This window comes from Biomphalaria glabrata, chromosome 1 (assembly GCF_947242115.1).
Source record: "Biomphalaria glabrata chromosome 1, xgBioGlab47.1, whole genome shotgun sequence".
In the NCBI taxonomy this organism is placed as follows: Eukaryota; Metazoa; Mollusca; class Gastropoda; family Planorbidae; genus Biomphalaria; species Biomphalaria glabrata.
This window is the reverse complement of record NC_074711.1, coordinates 79,106,480-79,134,022: the sequence shown is the minus strand read 5'-3', so window position 1 is coordinate 79,134,022 and position 27,543 is coordinate 79,106,480. Positions and strand designations below refer to the sequence as shown.

Genomic DNA, 27,543 nt, shown 5'->3' with positions numbered 1-27,543 from the left:
ATTTCACATATAAAGTGTAGATCTAAATTATAAAAGAGAGACATAGACTAGATCTAGACCATCATCTAGAATTTATTTCAAATAAAACTTTTAAGTCCAATGTACTACTAGACAATAAGAGTCTAGATTTTGGATTAATTTCTAGAGTACTAAACTATATAATATCATAGAGACATGATTACTCAGATTACCATCATCTACACCAGGGATGGGTACACTTTTTTAGGAGAGGGCCAAATACTTAAATTAAAAATTATGGCGCCCCATAATATTTTTTATAAAAAAAAAAAACTGGAGAAATTTATTAGTTTTAGATTTAATGATACGAAAATTTTTTTAATAATTATAAGCCAGGTAATGAATATTAGTTCATTTCTAAAAAAAAAAAAAAATAATAATAATTTAATTTATATTGTGCTGTTAACAAATAATATTAATAATAAGCTCAATAATATTATAGTTTGTAATAATTCGGTTTAAATTGTGCTCCTATTTATTCAAAAAGTCATCTGAGGATTTTTTAAAAGTTTCATTACTGAAAAGAAAAAAAAACCTGCTCTCAAAAATATATGAAGATGCAGTCATTGCATTTAAATTCTCTGAACATGTTATATTAAATTTGGAAAACTGGTAAATTGACAAGCCCCTGCAGAACTCTAGGGTTTTGGAACATTGAAATTCTTATTATAATGAATTAAAGATGATGATCAGTTTTCACTACTTCATGATCCACACTAAAAGGTATATATAGAAGTAAAAATCTTTTTTTTTTTCTAATTGTCCTTCAAGTGGTTAAGTAATCTTCATAATTCCTAAGCCTGTCTTATCTTATCTTATATAATACAGACGTTACTTCAAAAAAGAAGATAATTACGTCCTACACATCAGTCTGTGAATTTACCCTTTTTTTTTTTTAGCCACTAGCTGATAAGCAAATTTTATAGAAAAAATTTGTTGTTAAAAACTTTAAAATGATTCCGATATTGTCAATAATATTTTCGTGCTAAACAACTGAAGAAAACAGCACACTATTATTAAAACCACAACATTTTGAAACAATGTAGTAACATTTTATTGGATATAATGTAAAAGTCAAAATGTTCCATCTTTCATTTATTAGCCCTACTGTGAAACAACAAATTGTAACTCAACAGTGCTTTTTTGAATAACATTTTTTAAAGTACACCGAAACTTGGTTTTCTACGTTCCTGCTAATTTCAAATCACCAGATGCAACTGCATATAAAACATTAAAATTTTTGCAATATTACTCCAATATTTCCGTTAAGATCTTAAACTTTTTCATTGCGAGTGATATTTTAAAAATTCATTGTTACAAAGCATGTGGCATGCTGGATTAAATTTTTCAGCGGGCCAGATTAATCCCACGGGCAGAGTATATATATATATATATATATATATATATATATATATATATATATACTAGATATCTTAATCTAGTCACAGTGAAAGTGTAACTCTAAAAAGTGAAGTGTAACCATATCATAATGTTAAATGATTTATCATTCTATTATACTGTTGATGATTGTTCTCTAAATTTGTCTAAATAGTCTAGTGCTTCTTTAGATTGACTATATTATCAATGATTTGAATGATTATATATATCTAATTTATAAGATTAGGATATGATTAATTTAAATTATAAAGTTAAAATGAGTGTGAGTGTAGTCATAAGTCAAGTCAAGTGTAAATTCTAGATCTAGAAACTAGATCTAGAACTGTCTTAGACTTTTCAAACTATAACTAGATCTTAACTAAATCTAGCTAGTCCAAGCTAGAGTCTAGATATAGATCTAGTGAAATCTAGTCACAATAGTGATCAATAGAGACTCAATACTTTTGTCAATAGAGATTATCATCTAGAATTCTAGAGTAAAGTGAAAATAAAATCTGATGTCAAAGAGGGGTGGGGTAAGTATACCCCATCAGACAAAATTTTTTCCCTAACAATGATATCGAACGCCTTGTAAACCATATCAGACAAAATGTATTTAAAAAACGTTTTAATCATCTAATTCTTTCATTTCAGGTATTGTAATTTCTGGTCAATCATGATGTGAACTTTCGTGTGCAAAAGAAATGACTAATTGCCATACACATGTGTCACAGTGGTAGTTTAAAATTTAGGCATGATCAATGCTATTTGATAAATAGATTTTGCAATGGAAGGAATAGATACTCAATATAAATTATTTTTGGGGGGAAAGGGAAGTAATGATATAGAAAAAAATATATTTATTTTTGGGGGGAAAGGGAAGTAATGATATAGAAAAAAATATATTTCTACAAAAAATGCATTATAAATTTGTGAAAATATTGTTTAATAAGCATGTATTTATAATTTTATAAGTGTTTTGTTGTCTTTTAGTCTATACTAAAAATTTATGCTTATTTTCGCTCTGAACATTAAAGAAAACATTGCGTAAAAATACATAAACAATTAAAATAAATTTGTGTTCGATATATAATATTGTAGCTTTTTCTAAAATATTATACACCTTATCGAACACCCCCTATAACTCCAAATCAATGGAAAGCAAGGAAAGTGTAATATACATGTTTTCCTTTCAATCCTGAAGCCAAACATGTAGGTCCTGCATGGCTTATAAGTTATATGCATCATGGGGTATCCGTCAACAGCCTTAGTACCGAAGCACCCCCATTCATGTGTATGAGCTCCAAAAAGGATGCTTCATACCAGTGTACTTAATCACCTATTAGAAAAACGATCTAGCATAGGAATACAAAACTAAATGTAAAAAAAATTAGAAAAATGGATCGCACACTTTACTACCACAATATTTCTGTAAAGTAAAGACAAGCATTGATAAAAATATGGTGAGATGTCTGATATGGTATTTACATTTATAACAAAAGGCAACTTTACTCTAGAATCACTCTAGATCTAGATTCTATATTTGAGTATAATATCTTATTATCTAGAATATTAGATCTATAGTGACTATAGAATAGATTTAATAATTAATTGGTTACCAATTGAAAATCAGATCACGATCTAGAATATTCTAGATCTAGTCATTCTAAGATTAGATCTAAATCTAGTCATTCTAGTGACAGTGCCAGCCATTGTATTACATTCAACATTGTAACCTTTAATGGCTTTAAGTTTAATTATAATTAAAGTATAATGTGATGATCATGAGACATGATTATCATGATAAATAATTAATAAATATGCTTAAAAAAATATGATACATAATAACATATACACTGAATCTGATTACTGATTAGTTGAATGGTGAATCTTACCTTTATAACTTTATTATCCTTATATAGATCTAGATCTATATTATTATTATTCTACTCAGTCTGCTGTATGTAACTAATGTAAGTGTGTAACTGACTGTAATCACTTCATTAAATTAAGTTGATTAAAAGTAGATCTAAGTCACTGTCACTGACTCGTCCTGTCACCTGTGGATTGTCACTGTGAGTGTGAAGTGTGTAGTAACTGTAAGCGGTGATTCTCGTGACTAGATCTTGAAATCTAGTCTTAGTATATGATGTGTATGTTACGTAGATCTAGAATCTTCAATCTAGATCTATACAGGTCTATCATAAATAATATCAATAGATCTAGATCTACAAATAGTCTTTATATAGATCTAGATTCTAGATATCTAGATCTATAAATAATAATTCTTTCAGGAAGTTTTGTTTTAGAAACATGAACTTCTTTTGCCAGGAAAAGTTATTTTTCAAAATTTAGATATTTTAAGTCCTTTTCTTGTAATTTAAATGTTATATTTTCTATTAAGTATTGTTTTTGGGTGTATCTAGATGCTTTAGACAGATCTACATCGTTTTAATAAATTATTTAACTTTCATTTTTTGCAAATTAACATGATGCGTGCCGACAGGTACTTAACAAAAAAAATCCCTATGCGTATTAATCAAATGTTAATGTTGGCAAATTTATTGTCAAACTGGCAATATGTTCAGTAACTATCTTGAATTCTAGATCTAGATCTATAGTCTATATCTTTAACATTTCTTTTTCCTTTGATAAACGATGTACCAAAATAATAATAGATCTAGTTGTTTCATGGGCGTAGCCAGGGGGGGGTTCTTGGGGTTCAAACCCCCCCCCGAAATGAAATCCCCCCCCCGCAGGGGGGGGGAACGGAATTAAGTGACTGATTTTTGCTTTCATTTTGTTTATTTTAGGTGAGATTTTAATACTAAATCATCACTTACCACAGCACAGCCGAGGCAGTTTTGAGTTAAAAACCCTCTACCAGGGGGTTTTGAGTTTAAATCCCCCTACCAGGGGGTTTTGAGATTTAAGATTTAAAAAAACCCTTTCAGGGGGTTTTGAGATACAAATCCCTCTACCAGGGGGCTTTGAGTTTAAACCCCCCCTACAGGGGGTTTTGAATTTTAAACCCCCTACCAGTGGTTTTTGCAGTTAAATTCCCCTCTTCTATAAAACAAAACAAAAAAAATGCAAACAACAATCCCCAAATTCCAACAGCACAGTTGAGGAAGATTTTGATTTTAAAACCCCTTCCAAAATTTACGATAAACCCCATCTTCAATATAAAAAAAGCAAATTACACACTCAAAATTCTATGAGCGTAGCCAAAGGGGTTTTGAGTTTAACCCCCCTCCCTTCCAGTTGGGGTTTGAAGCTAAAAAGTACCTCTTCAATATAAAAAAAAAAAGCAAATTACACACTATAAAATCTATGAGCGTAGCCAAAGGGGTTTTGAGTTAAAATTCCCCTCCTCCAGAGGTGAAAACCTCTCTCTTCAATATTATTTTAAAGCAAACTACAGTCACCAAATTCTATGATCGTAGCTAAATGGGGTTTTGAATTAAAAACAAAACAAAAAAACTCCAGAGATTTCTTAGTTTAAAACCCCTCAACAGATGATTTGACGAAAAAACTTTCCTTTTCTATATAAAATCTAAAGCGAAATACAGGCATGTAATTCCAAGAGCGTAGTCAAGAAAGGTTACAAATTTCTACCAGTGGCTTGGGCTCCATTATTAAAGTGTGAATAGTCTTCTGTTGAAAATCATTAAATGTGTCTCAACAAAGATGACTAAGACAGATTTTAGGAGTCAGTCATAGAGATCGGGTCTAAATCAAAGAAATCATATGCCGAACTGGGAGTCGAATCCTTAGTAAGGTTGTGACAGAGCGTCGCATGAGGTTTTGCGGGACATGTTCTCACACAAAATGAATTACGCAAAATAAGAGTTGCGGAAACAGCTTGCCGGAAAATGCGCCGAACGGCGCGAGAGGGTCTAAGTCAGTATGAATAGCACATTAGGTTTTTGAAATAAAACTTTTTAATAGCAACATAATGCACTGTAGATACCTCAGAATATGCATTTTGTTGGATTTTAATACCAGAAATAGTGCTCGGCGGCGGGGCTTTGCCCCGCGCTGGGGGAGCGCTGCGAACTCCCCCAGACCCCCTTGCTAGCAAGGGCGGGGAGTCTACAATAAACAATGAACGTCTTCCGAAAGGGTCAGAATGTAATAAAGATTAATTATGTACACACACACACATATATTTTTTTTCCGCGGGGGGGGGGGTGTCCAGGGGGGGGATTTCCCCCCCCCCCCCAACCCTCCCCGAAAAAAAATCCTGGCTACGCCCATGAGTTGTTTGTTTGTAAAATGTTTTACATGTTTCGAATGTTCCTTCAGAGTTGAAGATAATTTACTTCCTAGTCCAAACCTCCCGCAGGACGACGGGGGATGGGAGCGGACAGGGTTTGAACCCGGGACCATCGGTAAATCCGAACGATAGTCCAGCGCGCAAACCGCACGACCAGGCAACAATCTGTTCTGTATATTGACTGAATTAACTATTTTGAATAGAATTTTAAAGTGAAATGTAGTGTTATCTTAAATAGGCATGCACTTCTTAATTCCTGCCCTTTTCCAAAAAGAGGAGATGAGATAAACTTTTCTTTCCCGTTCTCTCTCTTTTTCTCGGGTGTGTGTGTGTGCGCGAGTTACTAAAATTGAAGTCCGGCGTTTTCAAAGTCAGGGCAGGGGCGGACTGGCTATATGGGCAACCGGGCGAATGCCCAGTGGGCCGGTAGGACCACCGAAAGGACCGCATGGATGCCATCAAGGCTCGTATTAGATTGTTAAATATTTTATAGGCCCTATATTCTCTTAAATGGGCTATCTGAGCTTCGTGATTTCAAATAAAGATCTTTTACAGACTCTTCTACAGGCCTACTAATCTAAAGCATTTTCAGAAATAATGCAATAGCCTAGGCTACATTCGTATACAGTGCTTCTAGTAGGCCCCATTCTTTCTACACACAAAACGAAATAACAAGCAACATATAATAAGCTTATATTTCTTATAAAGATATTGAGTTCACGTTGGTGTGAATTTGGAATAAATCTTAATAATATATACTAATTATTTATATTACAACCTGTTTTTAGATTATTTCGCCCCCACCTCTAGTATGTTGCCCGATTTTGTGGCGTCGGGAGGGACCGACGACATCTATGCCGCCCCCCCCCCCATAAACTATTGAGTGTGTGGGAGGGGGGCGCCGGGCGGCCCAATTTATTTGTAGAAATCACAGGTTGCTAACAGAATCAATTAAATATATATATATATATGATTAAAACGTGTTTTTTGGTGTTTTAACCGATCTTTATATTACATTGTTTCCCTGTTGGCCGATTGGAGGGGGGGGGGGGCGAATACCTCTACTGCCCTTTCCCACCTAAACCCTCTGAGTGTGTGTGTGTGTGTGGGGGGGTCCTATTTTTATGGAGAAATCATAGTTTGTGAACATAATTAATTGAATATCTATATAATATAAGCTACGCATTGATATGTAACAAATTGAACAAATTGTTACCCAATGCCAAGCCCAAGTGAAGTGACTATGTCTTTTACAACTACAAAATACTTTGGTTGTGCAAAGTGATTTCAAAAAATACATATGCTGTACGCCCGTTTATGCTAAGTGTTAGGTTTAGGGTTAGGGTTTACTGGGCAGACTATGGGCAGACGAAAGAAGTAAGGATTAATATGCAAGGAGAATATGCAAATGATTCTATTGTGGCTGTTATAGACACATACTTTTAAAAATGTAAAATTTATTGACAGGAGTGTTTCTTGTTATTATGCTGTCATGTACACATGGGGTTTGTGAAAGAAGTCACTGCATGTTAAAAATTTGTTAAGAATAGACTGAGAAGTATCACGACACACTTGGAAGATTTCATGTTGAAGGCTGTTGATAAAAAGCTTCCACAAGTAATCCATTCAATCCTTAAAGATGTGGCAGCGGATAATTCGTTGATAGGGATTTCACAAGACGTATGTGAATATCATAGGAGGCGCGGTGGCTGAGCGGTAGAGCTTCTAAACGGGGGTCCCGGGCTCAAATCTTGACGAAGACTGGGATTTTTATTTCGGGATCTTTGGGCGCCTCTGAGGCCACCCAGCTCTAACGGGTACCTGACATTAGTTGGGGAAAGTAAAGGCGGTTGGTTTTTGTGTTGGCCACATGACACCCTCGTAAACCGTAGGCCACAAAAATAGATGACCTTTACATCATCTGCCTATAGACCACAAGGTCTGAAAGGGGAACTTTACTTTTTTTTTTTACTATGTGAATATCATGCACATGTATATGTTAATGTAGGCCTTTAGGGGAGCATGATTTTTTTGACGACAAAAAAGTTCCAGTTTCAAGTGGTATATTTTACTCAGTAGGCTACCAAATAGGTTCGAAAGTCCTTACATTATCTAACCAGACTACGTAGACCTCTACTTGTACACATTTATTAAGTTACCTAAACCCATCTTTAGATACATTATCAAAGTTTATATTAATAATTTGAGGATATGTTAAATAAATAGTACAATTCTCACCAAATGACATATACATGTGGGCCGGATCGTATATAAACACTCACGCCGATTTTGACACATAGTCCGTTCCTGGACATAGTATCTAAAGCAGGGGTTCTCAACCTATGGGTCGCGACCCCTTAGGGGGTCGAATAACGATTTGCCAGGGGTCGCCTAAGACCATCGAAAATATGAATTGTTATTGTCTAATTCCTCTGTTGCTGTATCTGTGTGTGGGGGCGGCGCCTTCGTCACGGAGGTCACGGTTGGGGGGGGGGGGTCGCGACAGAGTGGGGGATTGTAAAAAGGGGTCGCCGAGCATAAAAGGTTGAGAACCGCTGATCTAAAGGATGGCTGCCTGGGTTGCCGTTTAAATGGTCCCGGGTTCTAACAGTGTCCGCCTGACTGTCCGACGCCGTCCTGCGGGAAGTTTGGGCCAAGACCGTCACTTGGAAAAAAAAAAAGACTTGTAGGCCTACTGCTTCAGGCCGTGTTCGCTGCGCTACAACTTACAGTGTTGATTGTAGGCTGAATTGTTGATTCGGGAAATGTTCCTTGCAACTTGCAAGCACTGTTAGATCTATAAAAAAAAAAATTAATCACATTCGACTTGAGTTAGACCATTAATTATTTTGTTGTGTTAGTCTCTCATTGGACACTTTTCAGGTAACTGTAGAGCTGGAGACTGACATTCCCGTCCAAAATACAACGCAGGTAAAGATGGTTGATGATCGAACCATTTTACTTCCAAAGCTGAGGTCATCGCTTTTTCACTGTCCATAGCATTCTTTGTCACAACATCGCTCCACATAATTCGGTCTAAGGCTATGTTTTTCAATATCGATGTCCACTGCTTTGATGTCGGGGGAAGGGATTTTTTTTAATGTGCCAACCCAAGTTGACTGTAGAGAATGTTTTGAGGAACACGCTCATCCTTCATACAGCGTACATGTGAAAATACTTTGAAGAACTTTTACAGTATCCTAGTGTTACACACTTTATCTTGCCATGTGATTTTCAGAATCCATCATAGACACCCGCAAATGAAATGAATTAAGATTTCACTCCTGCTTTGCGTATGTAGCCCATACTCAAAATGCATGCATCATAGACCTCCATTTTAGCTTTTGTATTAGCTTTGTTTTTCTTATAGACTATATATGAAAGGACTGCCAACACTAATTAGGTAACCACTGGCGGATCCAGAACTTTCGAGTGGGGGGGGGCGATTTTTTTCCAAACCCTAACCCTATGCATAAACGTGCGTACAAAATAAGACTGTTTCTCAATCTTCAGCAAAAAAAAACAGAAGAAAAAAAACAGTCTTTCTCTTGCAAGCTTGGGGGTCAGGGAGAGCGCTGTAAGCTTCTTAAGTGGGGTTCGGGGCGAAGCCCCGACGCCAAAAGCGTTTTCTTGCATTTTTCACTGCAGAAACGCATTCTTCTGACATCTACAGCTCATTATTTATCAGTGGGGTTCGGGGCGAAGCCTCGACGCTAAAAGCGTTTTCTGGCATTCCTCACTTCAGTAACGCATTCTCCTGACCTACAGCTCATTATTCATTCTATTATAAAGTGCCTTTTGAATAATGAGAAAAATATTCTAATATGAATTTATAAACCCTTAATACATTGCAAATACAACCGATTTGTTCTTTGAAAAGATTAGATACCCCACATACTTAGATTAAGGTTTGAAGATCGCCGCCGAAAGAAAAAAATTCGATTAATAATATTCAATAAAATTCTAGAATAAATTGTGAGTTATAGTCCTAAATTTATTTAACTAGAAAAATATGAGATAGAGTAAAGGTTGGAAAAAGTCGACTAGGAAAAGATTATCTGGCTTTTGAACTAATCTCAACCGTGACTGTTATATTGAAAAATTTCGTTTGAATTAAAACTTTTCCAAAGCAAAGTCTTTCTTAAAATAGTTATGATACATTCATGTCAAATTACACAAACTCTGTCTGGAAAGGGGAAGGGCGGTAAAATGAAAACGATTAATTCTCGCTCCTTTTTATAATTTCTGCTATTGATTGCATTTTGCATTAAAGAATAGAGGTTGGGCGACTCGATATAAGAATTTACTTTATAGAAATATATAAATTATATTAGTGACAGATTTTTGTAATTTCTTACTATAATACAAAAAGAAAAAGTATTGATTTGTCCGATGGGGGGAAGGGGATTGCATGTATCGCTCTTCCACCTGTTTATATTATATTCGACTAATTTTGTTCACATACTATGATTTCTCCATAAAAGTAGGACCGCCCCCCCCCCCACTCAAAGATGGGAAGGGCGGTGGAGGTATTTTCTCTTCGCCTTCCAATCGGCCAACAGGTGAACGAAATTATATAAAGACCGGTTAAAATACCAATAACAAGATATTTAATTGATTCTGTTAGCAAGCTGTGATTTCTACAAATAAATAGGACCGTCCCCCCCACTCGAAAGTTTATGGTGGGGGGGGGGCGGATTGATGCCATCGCCCCCTCCCGACCCTACCTAATCGGCCAAAATACTAGAAAGGGGGGGGGGCGAAATAATCTAAAAATAGGTTGAAATATAAATAATTAGTATATATTATTAACATAAGTAATAAATTCGCATACAAATTGTGTGAATTCTATACTATAATTCGTCCGCCCCCCCCCCCGGTCGGCCGAGGGGGGGGGCGATCGCCCCTACCGCCCCCACCCCCTGGATCCGCCAGTGTAGGTAACTAAGCTAAAGTTTCGTTCATCCAAAATGTAAGGGCGTGAGGATGTGAGAAAGGCTTACTACCCAGTCCGCATCCATTGCACCGTTCCCCAGCGGGGGTCATATGGGTGGTGATGGCCTTCCCAAAGAACGCAATGGTACATTATAGGAATATGACGTGTCCCATCGTGGGCCCGGCCTCGCATTGGTCGGGGGAACCCATTGCGTTGGCTTAAGGTACTTTGACCCATGAACAAATGGATGTGATTAAATGATCATCTAGTTGATGGGGACCTTCAGACAGAGGGGTCGGTGAAGAGCCTATTCCTCATCCTTTCCCGGGTCAACGGTTCATAGAGGGGTGTTTCTCGAACCTTTTAACCAGGTAGAAACAGGGCCACTGCCCCATAATCAGCGAGGGGCATCTCTCACGAGGGTAGGCCTAAATGTGTTTTTAACTTCCAGGGCTGGTCTTAGCCTACTGCAACCTATGCGGTCGCAGTGGGCCCCGCTCTTTCATAGGCCCCGCGCTAATTGTAAGTGTAAATTATTAAATTAAATCATTATAACTTTTATAGAATTACAGGGTTTCCACGGCTTCCAGATTTTTAGGAAATCTCATGAAAAGGCAAAATATACGAAAAACTCCTTGAAATCTCCTGAAAATGGACGATATTGTCATTTTTGGAGTGCCAATAAATAAAAACAGCATTGCGGGCTTTCATTTATTAAAAATTTATTGCAAAGACGAAAGTATTTTCTAACTAAAATAATCTTAATTTTGACATTATGCTTATCCCTACCCCAGACTAGGCCCCGCGCAATCCGTTTCGCATAGGGCCTCGCAATTGCTAGGGCCGGCCCTGTTAACTTCAGCCTAACACTATTCAGTAATATACCACCAAATCTGAAACGGAGGTCACCATCGTCTTCATCAAACGCCGTTGTCTCAATGGGCTCCATCCCTTTGGCGTTAAAGCCCTGGACCAATACCCAGCGGTAGTAAACAATGCACGTATGTAATCATACAGTTCAAGATCAAAAATGCTTTCCTGGCCTGTCAAAACGGAACTTCGACAAGAGTATGAGATGGTTTCATCTTTCTCTGCGCAACAGGGGCACCACGAGGTTTTACTTTGGCTTGAACCATGCAACATATGAATCAGTAAGAAAATGGCCTGTATTGCACAGAACTATAATAGTTCATGACCGGGAAGCGTTCACCACTGTGAGGCCTGGTCAGGGCGCATCATGTGCTATCAGGCTGGCAGTAAGTCTTAGTTTAGCCATTAGTCAAAATCACTGGAGACACTTTAGGACAGAAGATTTAACAAGTTAAGTACTCTATACCAAAAACACTACTATAGATTAAATCAAAGCATATGCAAACTATTTTGCGCAAGGAGCACCAGCCCTTAAGTTATTCACTGTCTAGCTACCGTACCGGAATGTTACTTCTCTTTAGTTTCAGTCAACTGAAATATTGCTTGTAGGTTAAACTCGTGTTACTCCTTTTTTCTACTAAATAAAACGAATGTGTATCTAAGATTGTTGGTTATACAGTGGGTGGTTTATAGTAAGCGGCTTGCTACTATGCATAGATGAAAAAGACTCTGCTAAACCTACCATTTGTTTCACCACCCTATACAATCAGTCCTTATAGTTTTGTATATTATTTTTATATTTCAAAGACAAAATCCCTATGACTTAAGACATTTGGCAGCTCTCAGGTCCACCCCCCTACTTAAAAAAAAAACAAAAACATAATAAATAGTATCTGGATTAGCCAACACTTCTTATAGCTCATCACAAATACGAAATGAAAGTCAAACAAAATTAGTGTTATTTTTTTTTAAATTCCCTACTTTTTTTTTTTTAATATCATAAGCACTTTTCAAATTGCAGAAAAAAAAAGTTAACAACAACACAGGCAATGACAACAAGTAATTCAATCCATGATCCAACTCAACATATGTACAAGTCACAGAATACCATACATCTGTTGTGTGATAGAACTCAACATTTGCACACCTTTCATCTGTTGTTATTGAACAGGCTTGTGTACACCACACATACCAAATGCTGAACACTGATGGTGGTGGAATAATTCAAGAAGCAGACAATGTAATACAAAAAATTTACAATGTTACATTTTGTTCTTTTGACTGTCGTGAAATGGGTACAAGGGAAGTAACAGAAAATAAAAGGTGGAATGACATGAATATATATCTGGATTTATCTGTAAGAAACCATTTTAACTTAATAGATCTAGTCTAGTTTAAAATTCACAGTGTTAAAGATTTTACAGAAGTCACAAATTTTTAGACAGTTCATTTTACATATAAGTGATATGTACAGGAATAGTCACTTTTAAGATTTAGTGTTATCTCCCCTATCCTATCTGCAAGGTATTCCACACAATTTGGACAAAAAAATGTTGCTGCACTTTGTAAGTTCTACATTTTACTTAATGTTACTAGATTCTGTTATTTTCATACCATTCATAGTATATGTTAAGCATTAAATTAAAATGATAATTTGATCCACTGCTTCTAGTTTCTATACAAAAACAATTTTCATATTTACATTCTCAAAGTAACTGAATTCTAGGAGGTTAATTTGTTTATTGTGTATCTAAAAGCAATGCTAGAACAGGTTGCCTGAATCAGCCTGGGAAATGAAGGGCTAAGTAAAGTTGAAAGTATTTAACATGAACTACAAGAAAATGAACATGTGAATGTGTATTGATCTTAAAACTTTCTTGAACAAATGCCTCATTTATTACAAAAGAGAGCCCTCTTGAGAAAATAAACTACATCCGACTCAAGTAATCTAAAAATAAATCTAGAGAAAGAAATGCCTGACTTATGGTTTCGATTGCCTCATTAAAAAAAACAAGATGAATTTATGACTAAATAATAGTCTATAATTACACCTTTTGAGTATGACTCTTCAAAGTAAACAGAATACAATTAAGGAGTGGTGGTGATGATAAAAGAACAAAAAATTTGAGATCTTGATAACTAATTTATAGACAACTTTAGAAGCAAATATTAATAAAAACCTAAACAAATCTGTGTAATGTTTTGCTTTGAAGTGGCATTTGTTTTTCATTAAAAAAAAAATTGCTTAAAAAAAAAAAAAACTACTATCCTGAAAACATTTTCAAGGAATTATATCTGACAAAGCTAGCACCATTACAAATAATGAGCATAACAACATTTGACAGAAATGCACTGACATGAATGAATTTTTAATTTTGTAATTTAAATCAAACACAAAGCTTTAATGTAGCAAAAAAATTATACCCAAATTTAAAAAGGAACAGCTGCAAGTATTCAAAGTTTTACAGAGTTTTCTTTTTTTGCTTCATTTAATGTAAAGAGAGGAAAAAAAATGTATGATGAAAATGTGCAAGCTAAGAGAAACTTAAATGTCAAAACATGCTCACATTTTCAACTTGACTTTTCAAAATGTCTAGACTAATCAAACCATTACATTAAAGTTTCATCCCATCCATTTTCTTTTGATCAGTCTTCATAAATAGTTTCTCAAGGTTATGGACGAATGTTCGTGAGAGCATTGATTCAGTCAACCAGTGATTGAAAGGAATGACAAGATTCACAATCTACCAACAATTTTTTGCAATACTTTCCATAAGTTTGTTTTAGACTGGAAAAAAATAGGAAAAGGATAGAAAGAAATAACAAAAAAAAAAAAAAAAAAAAAAAAAAAAAGACTTAATAAATATATGGGATCATTCTGTTTTGCACAAAATACAAAAACATCTAACATTCAGGGAAAAAAATGTCAACAGCAATCAAGTCCTACATCCAGATACGCCAGTGTATTTTTTGAAATCACTTTGCACAACCAAAGTATTTTGTAGTTGTAAAAGACATAGTCACTTCACTTGGGCTTGGCATTGGGTAACAATTTGTTCATTCTATGATTGTCATTGACTTCTGAATTGGACCCTGACAAATGATTGTTATGTCTATTTAAACTGCTGTGTGTTCTGGCACAGAGACTGTCAGGAAGCCTAATTTCTCTGCGCACATAAAATAAAATATAGGCTTTGCACCTCATGACAGTGTCCACATCGCAGGCTGTAACAGTGCTGTCATTGAAATGGTACCACTGACCTGGAGCAGAAAGATAATGAAATGTTTAAGATTTGAATGAATTCAATAATTTTAAATTAGTACTTGAATAAAAAAAAATGGTATCCACAAAAATTTTAAAAAAAATCAAGATCTTACCATCATTCATGTTAAGTACCAAATAATAAATACCCCCCACACAGCCTATATGGAAATTCTACATTTTGTCACTCACTGCCTGTAGCCTCCTTTTACTCCAACTGATTTCATCATTTACTTCTACATTTACCTTCAAATCTAAATATCATCATTGTTACCATTGAATGACTTGTTTCATTTGACATCAAACCACTACACATGAAAGAGCCAACAAGAAACTTTCTTTTACTTACTCTATATGTAATTAAAGTATCATTATCCACAGGATATTGTTTATTTTGTCATAAACACCCCCCTTTTTTTGTCTTCTTACTTATAACAATGATAATAAAAAGGCCCACAAGAACACACTCCCTCATACATTCCTTTGGACATGTATTAAATACGTGAAAGCAGCATCAGAAAGTTCAGCTGCTGCTATCAACTCACATGTGAATCCTAAGTACCACCCCTTAACATGAATTCACTTTTATACAATGTATACAAAAGCAAGTTAAAGGTCAGACAATGTTACTGAAAGTTACACACTCACTCAATTTCAATACTGCTTAAAAATGGAAGGAAGTCTTTTGATAGGGTCAAGGTCAAAATTGAGAATAAAAAACAAAAAAAAGTTTTTTGGTCAACTTAACAACTGTGGTTTTGATCCAAGGTAAGTAATAACAGGTTCAATTTTATTTTGTGTCCACCCCAAGTGGGAGAATCAGTGAATTGGGCACACTTGTTTATCATTGGCTGTATACAAAAAATATTTCTTAGTCATGATTAAGTAGTGAAAGAAGTTACATACCTTCATGAGTAGCATAAGCTGTATAATGACCTGATCCCGCCCTGAAGAGAAACAGATTCAGTTAAAATAAATCCTTAAGACACATAGAATTATAACCATAAAAACATTTCTGTAAACAATCAAATGAATGTTCAATTTTAACTCACCCTGATCCATGATGAACTATAACAGCAGCCAGATCATACAAGTTACTTCCTGAAAAACTTCCTCTCGTTTCATGCTAAAAAAAAATAATACTCATACAATGTTAGTAATGTATGCAACTAAAAACCTGAACTTTTAGTGCAAAATACACAATACTAGACTGACTACGATGAAAATAATTTAGCACTTTCTCTCCTAAAGCAAATGGATCCTAGACAATTTCCCCCCCCCCCCCCCATTTAGGTGACATTCTTTTGATTTTTTTCCCCCATTGCACAGTGAATGACATACGTTAGTCTGAAGCAGGCCGTTTTGGTTCTGTTCTAATTAGATTTAAGAATGAAAAATGTGTAAAATAAAGACTCTTTCATTGTCTTAGTCAGGGTGTAATGTTACATTGCACTAGAATTAGAATCTAAACAAGGAGGAAGTAATTTATAAATAACCTGAATCTAGAACCTTAAAAGCTGGAAGTCATGAAAGTTAACCAGACAGTGAAGGATGGATCTAGAATGAGTTGGAGGGATTGTCACTGTGAGGTTGGGGTAGTGAAAGATAATGATTGAAGAAAAAGTGGACTTTGCCTAAGTGATGGTGGGACAAATGGCAGTGTCAGAATGTGCTGTCTTTCCCAATTTATTTATCTAATGATCATAAATATCTGGAGTCTTAGAGTGGTGTTCTAATAAAGTAGTAAGCTAGGTGCATCACTTGGTTTGAGTTTAATCAAATACAGTGACAGACTTGTAGACCTTGATAAATAAAAGAATGTTCATTTTGAAAAGATTTATATTAACTGAGTTTACATTAAAACTTTTGACACGAAAATGTTTGATACATGTAAATTTTTTCCCTCCAAATTGTACAATATGTGGAGAAAATGGAAAGATTAGTTAAGCATCACTACAGACACAAATTAAAAATTAGGTATAGCTATATTATGGCTATCAGTCTGTAAAGCAGTGTCAGTATTCTAGGCAGACTTTGCTTCCAATAAGCTAAAATCACTTGAGACTTGAGCATCAAGTCTCACTTTTACTGACTCAATAAATGAACTCATTTAACACAATAAACTTATTGTTGGGCTTAAATTAGTAAACAAAAAAATCCAAACTTTGCTGAGCTTATGAAATTACTTTACAAAGAATTATACTATCAGTAATAAGTTTAAATTCTACCCTCCAGGTTAAAGCTATAGAAAATACACTGACATACAAAACAACAATAACTCACCAAATTGTTAAGTACATAAGTGTTCATATCTAAAGCTTGAATGGGGAATTCAACAAAAGTTTCTACTTTTAAACGACAAAACATGCTCCAGCGAAAACGTTTCAAATGTAAACAAAGAACCTGAAAAATAAAAAAATGAAGCATTTAAAGAAACTGGAGTACAAAAAATAAATGTGTACACTATATTTTAAATTAACAAATTTTTTGGCAAAACATCACTTTTTTTTTTAAATTTATATAGTCTGTTTTGAGTTATAATGGGTGAACCTATTAGATTATGTAATGAGATTAATTATCTCATGTTTTTATTTCCATTTTTTTAAATCAATAATTATTTGAATTTCTATGCTCATTATTTACCAATTTTAATGTTTTATAAGCTTACATTTGGCAGTCTTCTTATCCAAAATTTTTTTGTAGAACGCTGTTTTTGTTTGCAGTTGTTACACATGTAGAGTTCAGAATCTTCTAACTCTTCCACATCAGTAAAACTAGAAAGACAGTCTGCAACATAAATGTTGAATGGAACTTTTGTGAAAAGATCTAGTTCAAACTTGCATTTAAATATAAATTTTTTTTTTTTACAAAAGCAAAATAAAGCACTCATTTACCAGATAATGTGCAAATTGGTTCACCATCTTTAGGCTTGGTTAGCCGGCTGGAAAACTGAGCAGGAATATCAAGTGAAAGATCTGAAAACAATAAACATACAACTAAAGAAATAAAATCAAGATTGATACTTTTATACATCTGTATACTATAAAGCAAATCCTTTTCTTCTTCACAATATTAATTGCTGATGTACTGGTTATTTGTTACTTTTATTGTTTATTTTCCCCACAAACACAAATTTAACAGATGGAAAAGCACAGGACATTAAAATCTACTGTAAAGGAACAATAAGATAATGTAAAAAAAAACAAAAAAAAAAAAAACCATCACTAACCAAGGAAAGGGTCATGCTTTTTGGACTCCATCCCACATATAAGACAATTCACCTCACTCTGAAGTAGACCACCAAATATAGCAGTAACAATTGTGCTTTTTCCTTTTGGTCCAATATATGGAGAATTGTTATTTGGATATGGCAACAGTTCCAAAAGTTCAATGTGAAGTCTGTCCAGCAAGTAGCGCATAAATTCATGAGCATCTTGTTGCTGGTAACCTCTACAAAACACAATTGAATGATTTTTAACTACACAAGTAAAATTATTCATTAAAATTGTTGGAATGACTTACACATTTTTTTTTCTACAAATTGCATATATTTCAAAGGTTTGTTTGCTTAGTTTAAATAATCTTTGAATAAAATACCTGAATCGTGGCACCACTTTCCAAATAACAGAGAAAAGAGATTCAGGAGAGATAGCTCCTTTAGTTCCTTGCCACAGCGCTACCAGTGTTTTTCTAAGTTCTTCAACCAGCAGACTGAATATATAAATGCAGTTTGTTTTTAAAAGTTGTTCATTAATAAGTAGAGAGTGTTAGTTTCTTAATATGATTTTGCAGTGGATAAAGATGAATTTTTTTTAAAAATTATAATTATAAGAATAATAATTAACTTACACATCCTCGCCAGAATCTCTTGTTTTTTTGGAAATTTGAATTTTTTTGGCTTTAAGTATTTTGTCTTCTAATGATGGGAGCTGCTTTATGTAGCCACAAAACTCCTGAATGTTACTGGAGAAAAGTAACATAAATCATGTAAGAAAAACATTGAAACTTGGATGTCTGGATTTATAATTTGAAACAAAGTGGATATGAAAATATTTTTGTTTACTGTACCTTAAAGACTGAAGAACTGCATTCATAAAACAAGTATTCCCTAAATTACGCAGTCCAGATGTTCTAGGACGACGCTGCTTATAATGATTATCCTAAAAATGCAAAACAAAATTAAAAAATAAAAATAATGAAAAATAACTGAATAGGAATGGAACCCAAGACTTTGATAATTTCATTGTACTAACCCTATGTCGTTTCTTGTGATTTCTTTCATTTTCTAAAGAATCAGTTGAATCACGTCTATGAATTTTTTTATTTGATGGAACTTGACTACTGCAACTGTAAGGATCATATAAAATTAATACAAAATATTTTAAAGACAAACAAATAAGTCTAAATATTAAATTAAATACTTTTTAAAATATAGTAAAAATTACCTTTCTTGTTTTGGGGTTTCTGGGATTTGTGTTAAAGATTCATATAGCTTTCTAAGTTTTTCCAGATGGCCAAAGTTTGTATCGTTTATTACAAAATCATCACATTTATAACTGGAAAACAAATTGATGACAAGTTTAAAATAAGTTTCTTAGAATTGAATGCCATTATTTTTCAAAACAATTTTTGCTAAATTATTGTTGTCCTTAAACTAGGCTTAATTGTTCAACTTTATTTTTGCTACAATGCATACTTTAAGGCAGGGAAGGACACACATTTTAGTCTGCATGTAAAAAAGAAGCTTTGCTTTTATGTAATAAATAATAATAACCTTTTACAAATTTCAAAACATGTTTAGCCAATAAATTGTTGAGCACATTAGACTTAAAATAAAAGTTTATCAATTAATATGAGCTAGATTACAAATACAAATAATAGTTTCTGGTTATAGCAACAGCTCTATTGTCACCAAGTGATGTGACATTAAAAAGAAATTTTTAAAAAGTAAGTTTATATGTGGTCTTGCCTGACATTTTCTAATAAGAACAAAAACAACTAATAAACAGCTTTTGCCTTGAAATCTATCAGTCAAAAGTTTTGGCATTTTCCCTTTGTTCCAGGACATGGAATTTCTTTCAGGACATAGGTATCATGTCAGAACTTTTCACAGCTGCAGAATGTGACTTGCTATCACAAGACATGATGTAACACTTAAGTGTCACTGCCACATAACTGGATGCAATATGCTGCTTTTGATACCTTTGCAACATAGCAGTAACCTCAACTCCATGTGAAGAAATGGCACAAGTTATTCCAGATAGTTCTCTTACATGAGTTTTTAGAAACGATGTCTGCAGTTTTAGATGCATTTTGGTCTTTTAGTTAAGGATGGTATTGCTTTTGTCAAATATTACACTTTTTTAAGCATTTCATAACAAAAAGTTAAAGAAATATATATAGCTAGCTTGCGCTGTATATCAACTAAAAAAAAAAAAGTCCATGAACTATCACAGAAAATTGTAATTTTGTATGCCATTTACCTAATATTTATTTGATCTTTTGGGTTTTTAGCACAATTTAGACTTAGTGCCCACCATTTACCTAATACACCTATAAAAAGTTTAGTATCTTTGTGGTATTAAGAAATTTGGATCTTGAATTAAAATTTTTAATCATCACCCCTTTCATTAAAACAAATGTTTGTACCCTTTTATTAATAGATGAGTTGTGAGTATACAGTATTTTTATTTAAGCTTTTGCATTTTATATCTTTTTTCTTTAGAAGAGAATTTTTACAAAATCTATTTTTGCACTGCGCTTTCACCTTATTTATTAGTCTAGCATGGTTATCTCAATTTGAAATAGCAGACAGGCTAAAGAGGAACATTGGACATTTCATTAATGATCCCACACTTGTATTCATACAATAAAATGAGTCAATAAAACCAAGCATTAGGATAAACTAATATTTTTAATGGACCATTACCAAAAAGCCATCAAGTTATGACAATCCATACACACTGCATGCAGTTCTGTGAAGCTTTCATGGTGTTCTTTGGCATGACCTTTGATATACCTAAGTGACGATGATGAATATTAATTAGGTGAAGGATGATATTATTAGGCAAGTTAAAAAATAGTTTTTTTAAATAATTTTTTTTTTCAAAAGTATATTTACAATTGATGTGAAAAAACTATTTTGCAGGGTTTTTCTTTTTTTTTCTTTCTGTGATGTCAACAAATACATTGTTTTGTATCCTAAATTGTATTAACTGTCAATGAGAAACAATCATTTAAAATAATTAACTACATCAGTAGGTACCTCCCACAGTTTATTTCTCCACAAGTCAAACAAATCCATGGACTTTCCTCTGTGTGGCAAGCTAGAAAAGTATATATTAAGAAGTGTTCATTCAAAAAGTTTAAATGAGCATAATAAATTAGTATATAATATTATACACTTTCAGAAGACTTAGTAACCCTTGCATCTATTTTGGGGAATGTAGAAGGTTAGGATAAAATTGCACTTTCGATATCTTTAGTTGTTTTTTTTTTTGGAATTAATCATGACAGTTATTAAAAAAAAAAGCTTTTCCATCAGGGGACAAACCAAAAACATAAAACAGAATTAACCAACAATGTTGCTTGAAATTTATTCAGTACCTTGATCTTATATAATACAGACAATACTTCAAAAAAACTAGCTCAGGCAACCCATTCCATGCTCTAATAGCACTAGGGAAGTACAAGCATTTGTACAAATTTGTCCTAGCATATGGAGCAAGGAATGTGCCTTTATCTTTGTGTCTTTCTGAGTATTTTATTAGATTTTGTTTTTGTATTTGAAGATTATGGCTCAGTGTTTTATGTATAACTGTTACTTTACTTTTGAGTCTTCTCTCCTGAAGGCTTTCTAAATTTAGTGATTTTACTTAAGGTCTTACTCTAGTCAAATATGAATATTCATTTGTTATGAATCTCACTGCTCTATTTTGTGTCTGTTCCAGTTTCTTGTTTTCTTGAGTTGAGGGGTCCCAAACAGAGGATGCATATTCTATTATTGGCCTAACCAAGGTTAAATTATAACATTTTAGTTTTATGTTCTTATTTGATTTATAGAAATAAACCCTAATGCTTTGTTTGATTTTTTGATAGTTTCATCAATTCCATGACAGTTTTTCATTTATTATAACACCTACTAGGTATTTTGAGTAACAGTGCAGAATGCACTTGTAAGAAAAACTAATAGATCCTAATCAAAAACTATTATTACAAGCCCAACCTAATTTGTCTAAAAGAGAAAGTAATCAAAGTATTCAAATTCTGAAAACAAAAACTCTACCCATGAGAATTCTAATTTCATATCAAATATGTTAGTCTGCAAAGGTGATATCTTGTGAAGGGAAAATGGGAAGGTAAATGTCATATATATTGTGAATATTGTATAGACTATATGAAAACATTTATAAAATGCTTTTTTGTGTGTCAAATGCAGACTGGCTTCTTTTTTTTAAAGGATACTGCTTATGGGAGTGCTTCTACATTTTGATAAAGTTTGATAACAAAAAAATAATTATGAAACTGGTCATTTTATAAATAATTATTTTTGGAGCCACTACATTTTATGAATTGTTAACTATCCAAAAAAGATAAATGTAAACTGAAAATTCCTTACCTGTGCATTTAAATACAGTGGGGTTTCCTATACTGTCTTTACTGAATGTTGGAGCATCTAATATGATTCTAGCACTGTCCTCCAAATGTGGACACTCCATTAGAGGCTAAATTTTTAACTTTGTTTTATTCCAGTTAGTTGCCAATGAAAATGTTCTGTTTTAAAATTGAATGCAATCATATTTCAGTAAACTTTAATACAAATTCTCAAAAAATTAAAAGGAAAATTGATTCATAGTATGACATACACAAGAACTTAGGTTAGATACTTAGAGGAAATGAAAAACAAAAATCCATAATTGTAACAATGGTGCAGTTTTCTTTTTTTTCTTAACAGACTTTAGTTTAAATAATTTTGGAATAAAAAAATAATACTTTATCATAAATATATATATGTAAATATAATTTGTGTAAGTTATTATTTGTAAAACATGGCAAACAATTTATATTAATACTAAACATAAAAAAAGAGAAAATTTTATGGCCAGTTCATTTATCATGTGAGATTTTTCATAGAATGTGAACATTTTTTTGATTTAAGAGAAAATAGAGTGCCTCTTTTAGGGCAGATGATGATAAGCAGACCTGTTTTTAGCCCAATAATTAACAAAGGTATTATATATCCAGCACAACAATCTAATGTCTTTACTTAATCCAGCTGAGATCAGTTGTTCTTTTGTTAAGACCAGGATGAATTCTGGCACTTAAATCCTCAACTAAGAAATAAATTACTTGAACCCTCTCTACCTCTCTTAAGCAATTGGCAGCTTGCATTTTGTATTCTTTGAAGTTAAATATTAGATTGTCATTATTTCTATGCCAAAAAAAAAATGTTTTCATTTATTTTCATCTTATCTTTTTTTTAACATTTCTGTAACTTACAAATCTTTGACCAAAACCTAAAAAGAAAATTAATTAATAATTACCTGACAAAGAACTAAAACTGATAGAGAAAAACACATGGCACTCAAGCCATTTTGGAAAAAACACCTAGAAAAAAAAATTAATAATGAAAAATATTCTCAGATTACCATTAAATGACATATATTTACAAAATATCAACTCTGTCTGGTTAAAAGTTTGTACATGTTATATTTTTCCCACACCCATTCTCCGATCAGGTTTGAAACAACTATTTAATGTATCTAACAAAACATGAATCAATTTTAAAAATTAACAAATTAGTCAATTAATTCTTTTTGGTTTGATATCAAATAAGGGAAAGTCTCTACATTATTGAGAGATATGGTTGAAAGTTTAGAGTTCTCCTTAGATAAGCTTTGTTGTTGTTTTTTTTAAGTTTTTTTTTTATTTTACTACTTTTCTCTTGTTACTCATACATTTTAATGTTAAAAAACAGATTTTTTGGCCAAGAACTTAGTGGATTTAACACAATAAAGTGTGACATTAAAAATAAATTAAACATCTAATTTGTAAATTACTTCTTGACTTGTAAGTTTCAGATTTTCCTTCAGAATTGAAGGGAAGGTTATGTTCTAGCCCAAATCTGAGTTATGAACTCTGGACCATCGTCATGACAGTTGACAGAGCACACCAAATCAGACAAGTATTTGTATTTTAGGTTTTTGGCACATCTGTACAAATTAGGCCATGTCATGCCCGTAAATCAGACATATACATAATACAGTCTAGCTATTATAAACTAAGTATGAGAGTAAAATGACTTAAATAGTATGTTTAAGTTTATTAAATGGAAATTGTGGTGAGAGTGAAAACTAGAAGATTGCACACATCACAAATTGAACTTAAAGAAAGCATTGCTTTAACTTCAAAATTACTAGATTTCTACAGGACAATGAAGGTATTAAAAGGAATGGGCCCTTGACTTGAAAGAACTGGGTTAAAAAAGTCATTAAATTAATAGATTAATAGCTGTCTTTTATCTTATTGTCTTATACTAGATTTAGATCTGAATAGTAACAGAAGTAGATTCTAAATGAGTAATTGGAAAAATATTGATTTATTTATGAAATTAAATATAGATAGATCTATATTATAATAGACTGTAGTGTTGGTCTACTACAGTATTTCCCAAATTTTTCCCTTAGGAACACTTTGCACATTCTGAATATTAAGCGAAACCTTTTGCTTATTTTTTTAGAGATTAATTCACTTGGTGGCCTACTTGTTAATTATTCCAGTAGTTCATTGAACACCGTTTCAGACCTACTAGTTACTAGTGAAGTGTTCCGCGGAACACAAGTTTGGGAAACAAGGGTTTACTAGTATAGAAATAGTATAATAATAGTATTAGTATAAATTGACTAGTCAGTATTGTAGTATTTATAGTATAATAGTTTACTAGGATCTATAATAATAATATCTATATAGAAGATTATAAATGCAAGTTAAGTATAGTCTACTAGATCTAGATAACTAGAAACTAAAATTTAGAAAACTCTCAGATCTAAACTAGTCTAGATTCTAAATATAAGTGAGACTCATACATACTCCATACACACCTCACAGATTAGAATACTAAGATGAGTAGTATGACTATTTAGTTACAACTTAAGCTTTAGTCTTTAGTTAACTTTAGTACAAGTTAGATTTTAGATCTAGATTGACTAGATTGGTCACTAGATGTATGTGACATGTCTTAATGTCTATAGTCTAGTATAGTTATACTAAGTTATAGTATGACTAATCAGACTATGACTATAATTAGTATAATAACTATATTGTCTATAACTAGTATAACTCTACTCTACAACTCTAGTCTAGTACTACTCATTTAGTAGTTACTAGATAGTAGTCTTTGTCTATAACTATAACTCTAAATTATAGAGACACTATTATTAGTATTATAGTATAGAGTATAGATATATTAAAAATATATTTATATAGAATAATATACTAGTAACTAATTACTAGGTCTAAAGTCTAAATCTAGGACTATGCTTTAGATCTACTACTGACTCAAGTCTACTCTGACTAGAGTGTATAAGTATTACTATATACTATATAGTATAACTAGACTATACACACAACACTGACACTACAGTACTTGACTTGACTGAGTCCTGCATTATCATGAATGATTATGATATTTTTAATTTTATATTTATAATGATTCATGAGCAGCATTCATTGTGGTTATTGTATAACGATCTAGATATTTTTCTAGATCTCGGCTGCAGAATTGTGTGATGAAAAATAGATAAATGGTTGCAACAAACACACTTTAACTGATTTCTATACTAACATAGATAATTTCTAAACATTTTTCATCGGTCTTTTTTTGTTGTCTTGAGCGAAGACTTTGCCTCAATTTTTACCAGTAGACAGACATGAATGACCCACTCAGCTTTGCCAGATTTCTCCTTTACAACCACAAAAAGCAGTATTATGCATGCATAAATTAACAGTACAAATTATTCACTCCATACGCTTAGTTAATGTGTTTTTTTTTATTTTTCAGTACAAATAGACGCATATTTTTTTTTTTAAGTTCAGAAGACAGTAATAAAATTTCATTTGTAAGTATAACCTATTTAGCAGTTTATATGGCAATAAAGACTAAGAACTTTTGGGAGGTCACATATTTTGAAAATTCCTACACCTTTTAAATCATTATTCTACAAGAATAGACAATGTAATGTAAAATTGTTGTAACTAACAATTGTATTTATTACTTATTAAGAATACAAAGTAAATCGATTAAGTTTCTGCGTAGAATTTACATACACATATTAGAACTACTTTTTGACACTGCTTTAAGGTTAATGTGTCAAGGTCAATTAAAAAAAAAAAAAAGGATAGAGCATGGAGAGAAGAAAGGGCACTACTCTGCAATAGTAAAAAAATGTTTTTAAAATCTTGTTAAATAGAATAGGCCAACAGTTATTGACTCTGATTAAAAAGTTCCAGTAATTTTCAAAACCTTAATCGAGCTTTGTGTCTATTCTGTCAAAAATTAAATGTAGATCTACTAACAGCTTCATATTCCACTTTTTTGCTTAAATTAGGGCTATTTGATATACATTTTCTCTATACTAATCTATACAGACCTGACTAGATCTAATATTAAGAACAAACGTTCGTTTTCACGCTCCACTAAATGTGACTCGCGTGCTTCGAAAAGCTACGATGAAAATTAAAAAAAAAAAAGTTGGTTTATATTTTACATAGCCCCCCCCCCCTTTTTTTTTCTTCGTATCCTTCAGTGAAGTTTAAATGAAATACCTGCAAAATATACATATTATACCCCCCCTCTCTCGCACGCACATTAAGCTCGTAGGTCTAAATTATAGATCTATATTTAGTAATAATGAGTGCTGGATCCTTTTTCACAATTTATATCCCCGACCCTTCTTTTCGTACGCCGACCCTTCTTTTCGTACGCATTCTTTTTATATACCTGTAAGTAAGCAAATAAATACCAAAATAAAAACAACTAAAATTATGACTAATGCCAACATGGATGAAAAGGACGTATTGGAAGTGAACGGCTGATGTGTCTCAGTAATTTCAAATACCTAGGAACTATCGTCTCAGCTAAAGGAAGGAACTAAACGTGAACTACTGACCAGAATTGCACAGTCCACAGCAGCACTTGAGTTGGAAAGATAAAGGCATATGTGTAGCCCTCGACACTAAAATCAGACTGATGCGCTCCCTGGTCATGGTCTCATTCACAAAGACATTTCTTCAGGGAACAGTACCAGGAAAAATAGAAGAGGCAGTTGGCAGAAGCGATATTATCATCAAAGAATAGACAGGCTTGCCATTGAAAAAGGCCAAAGAATAGAGAAATGAAGACGGCCTTGTTGTTAATTCTGACCTGAATAATGTTTTCCAACCTGTAATATATATTATAAGCCCCCAAAACACTCCTCCTTCATTCCTCCAATAGTCAGAATAAAAAACCTAAGCACATAAGGATGTAATACCTTTTCTTTTGTCCTTAGATCTAAGGTCTTAACCTATCCACCACCTGGGGACTTGTTTGGTAGAAGATAGTAGCTCCTTAAAGCAGGTTTTTTTTTTAACTAACAAGAGAGGGCAGTGTGAAGTATTGTTTTAAGTTTCTTTTATGTTTTATATGTTTCAGATGTTCCTTAAGAAATAATGATCATTATTTCCCAGCCCAGACCTTCTGCAGGGCAGAAGAGAATGGCAGCAAGGAGGACCCCTCAACTCAAGAAAAGATTCAGAAACAGG

General features: G+C 33.1%; 2 protein-coding genes across 2 annotated transcripts in view; both read right to left on the bottom strand.

The window, feature by feature from the left end:
• LOC106068563 (tumor necrosis factor alpha-induced protein 8-like) overlaps positions 1-3,712 on the bottom strand; it is a 34,781-nt gene extending 31,069 nt beyond the window's left edge. The window contains exon 1 of the mRNA XM_056017307.1: positions 3,291-3,712. The gene's annotated coding sequence lies outside the window, so the exon portion shown is untranslated. The remainder of the gene's footprint in view (positions 1-3,290) is intronic.
• An 8,720-nt stretch (positions 3,713-12,432) lies between these two features.
• On the bottom strand, positions 12,433-25,995 carry LOC106068562 (ubiquitin carboxyl-terminal hydrolase 3-like). Its single transcript, XM_013227974.2, has 17 exons — positions 25,586-25,995; positions 23,286-23,349; positions 22,361-22,515; positions 21,008-21,068; positions 20,672-20,761; positions 19,188-19,298; positions 18,996-19,089; positions 18,811-18,902; positions 18,592-18,705; positions 18,340-18,453; positions 17,972-18,192; positions 17,637-17,717; positions 17,411-17,529; positions 17,026-17,145; positions 15,795-15,868; positions 15,649-15,689; positions 12,433-14,741 (listed from the first exon to the last, which is right to left on the bottom strand). The coding sequence occupies exons 3-17, from the start codon at positions 22,458-22,460 to the stop codon at positions 14,506-14,508; spliced, it is 1,668 nt and encodes a 555-aa protein (XP_013083428.1). The 5' UTR covers positions 22,461-22,515; positions 23,286-23,349; positions 25,586-25,995; the 3' UTR covers positions 12,433-14,505.
• Positions 25,996-27,543: the final 1,548 nt, after the last annotated feature.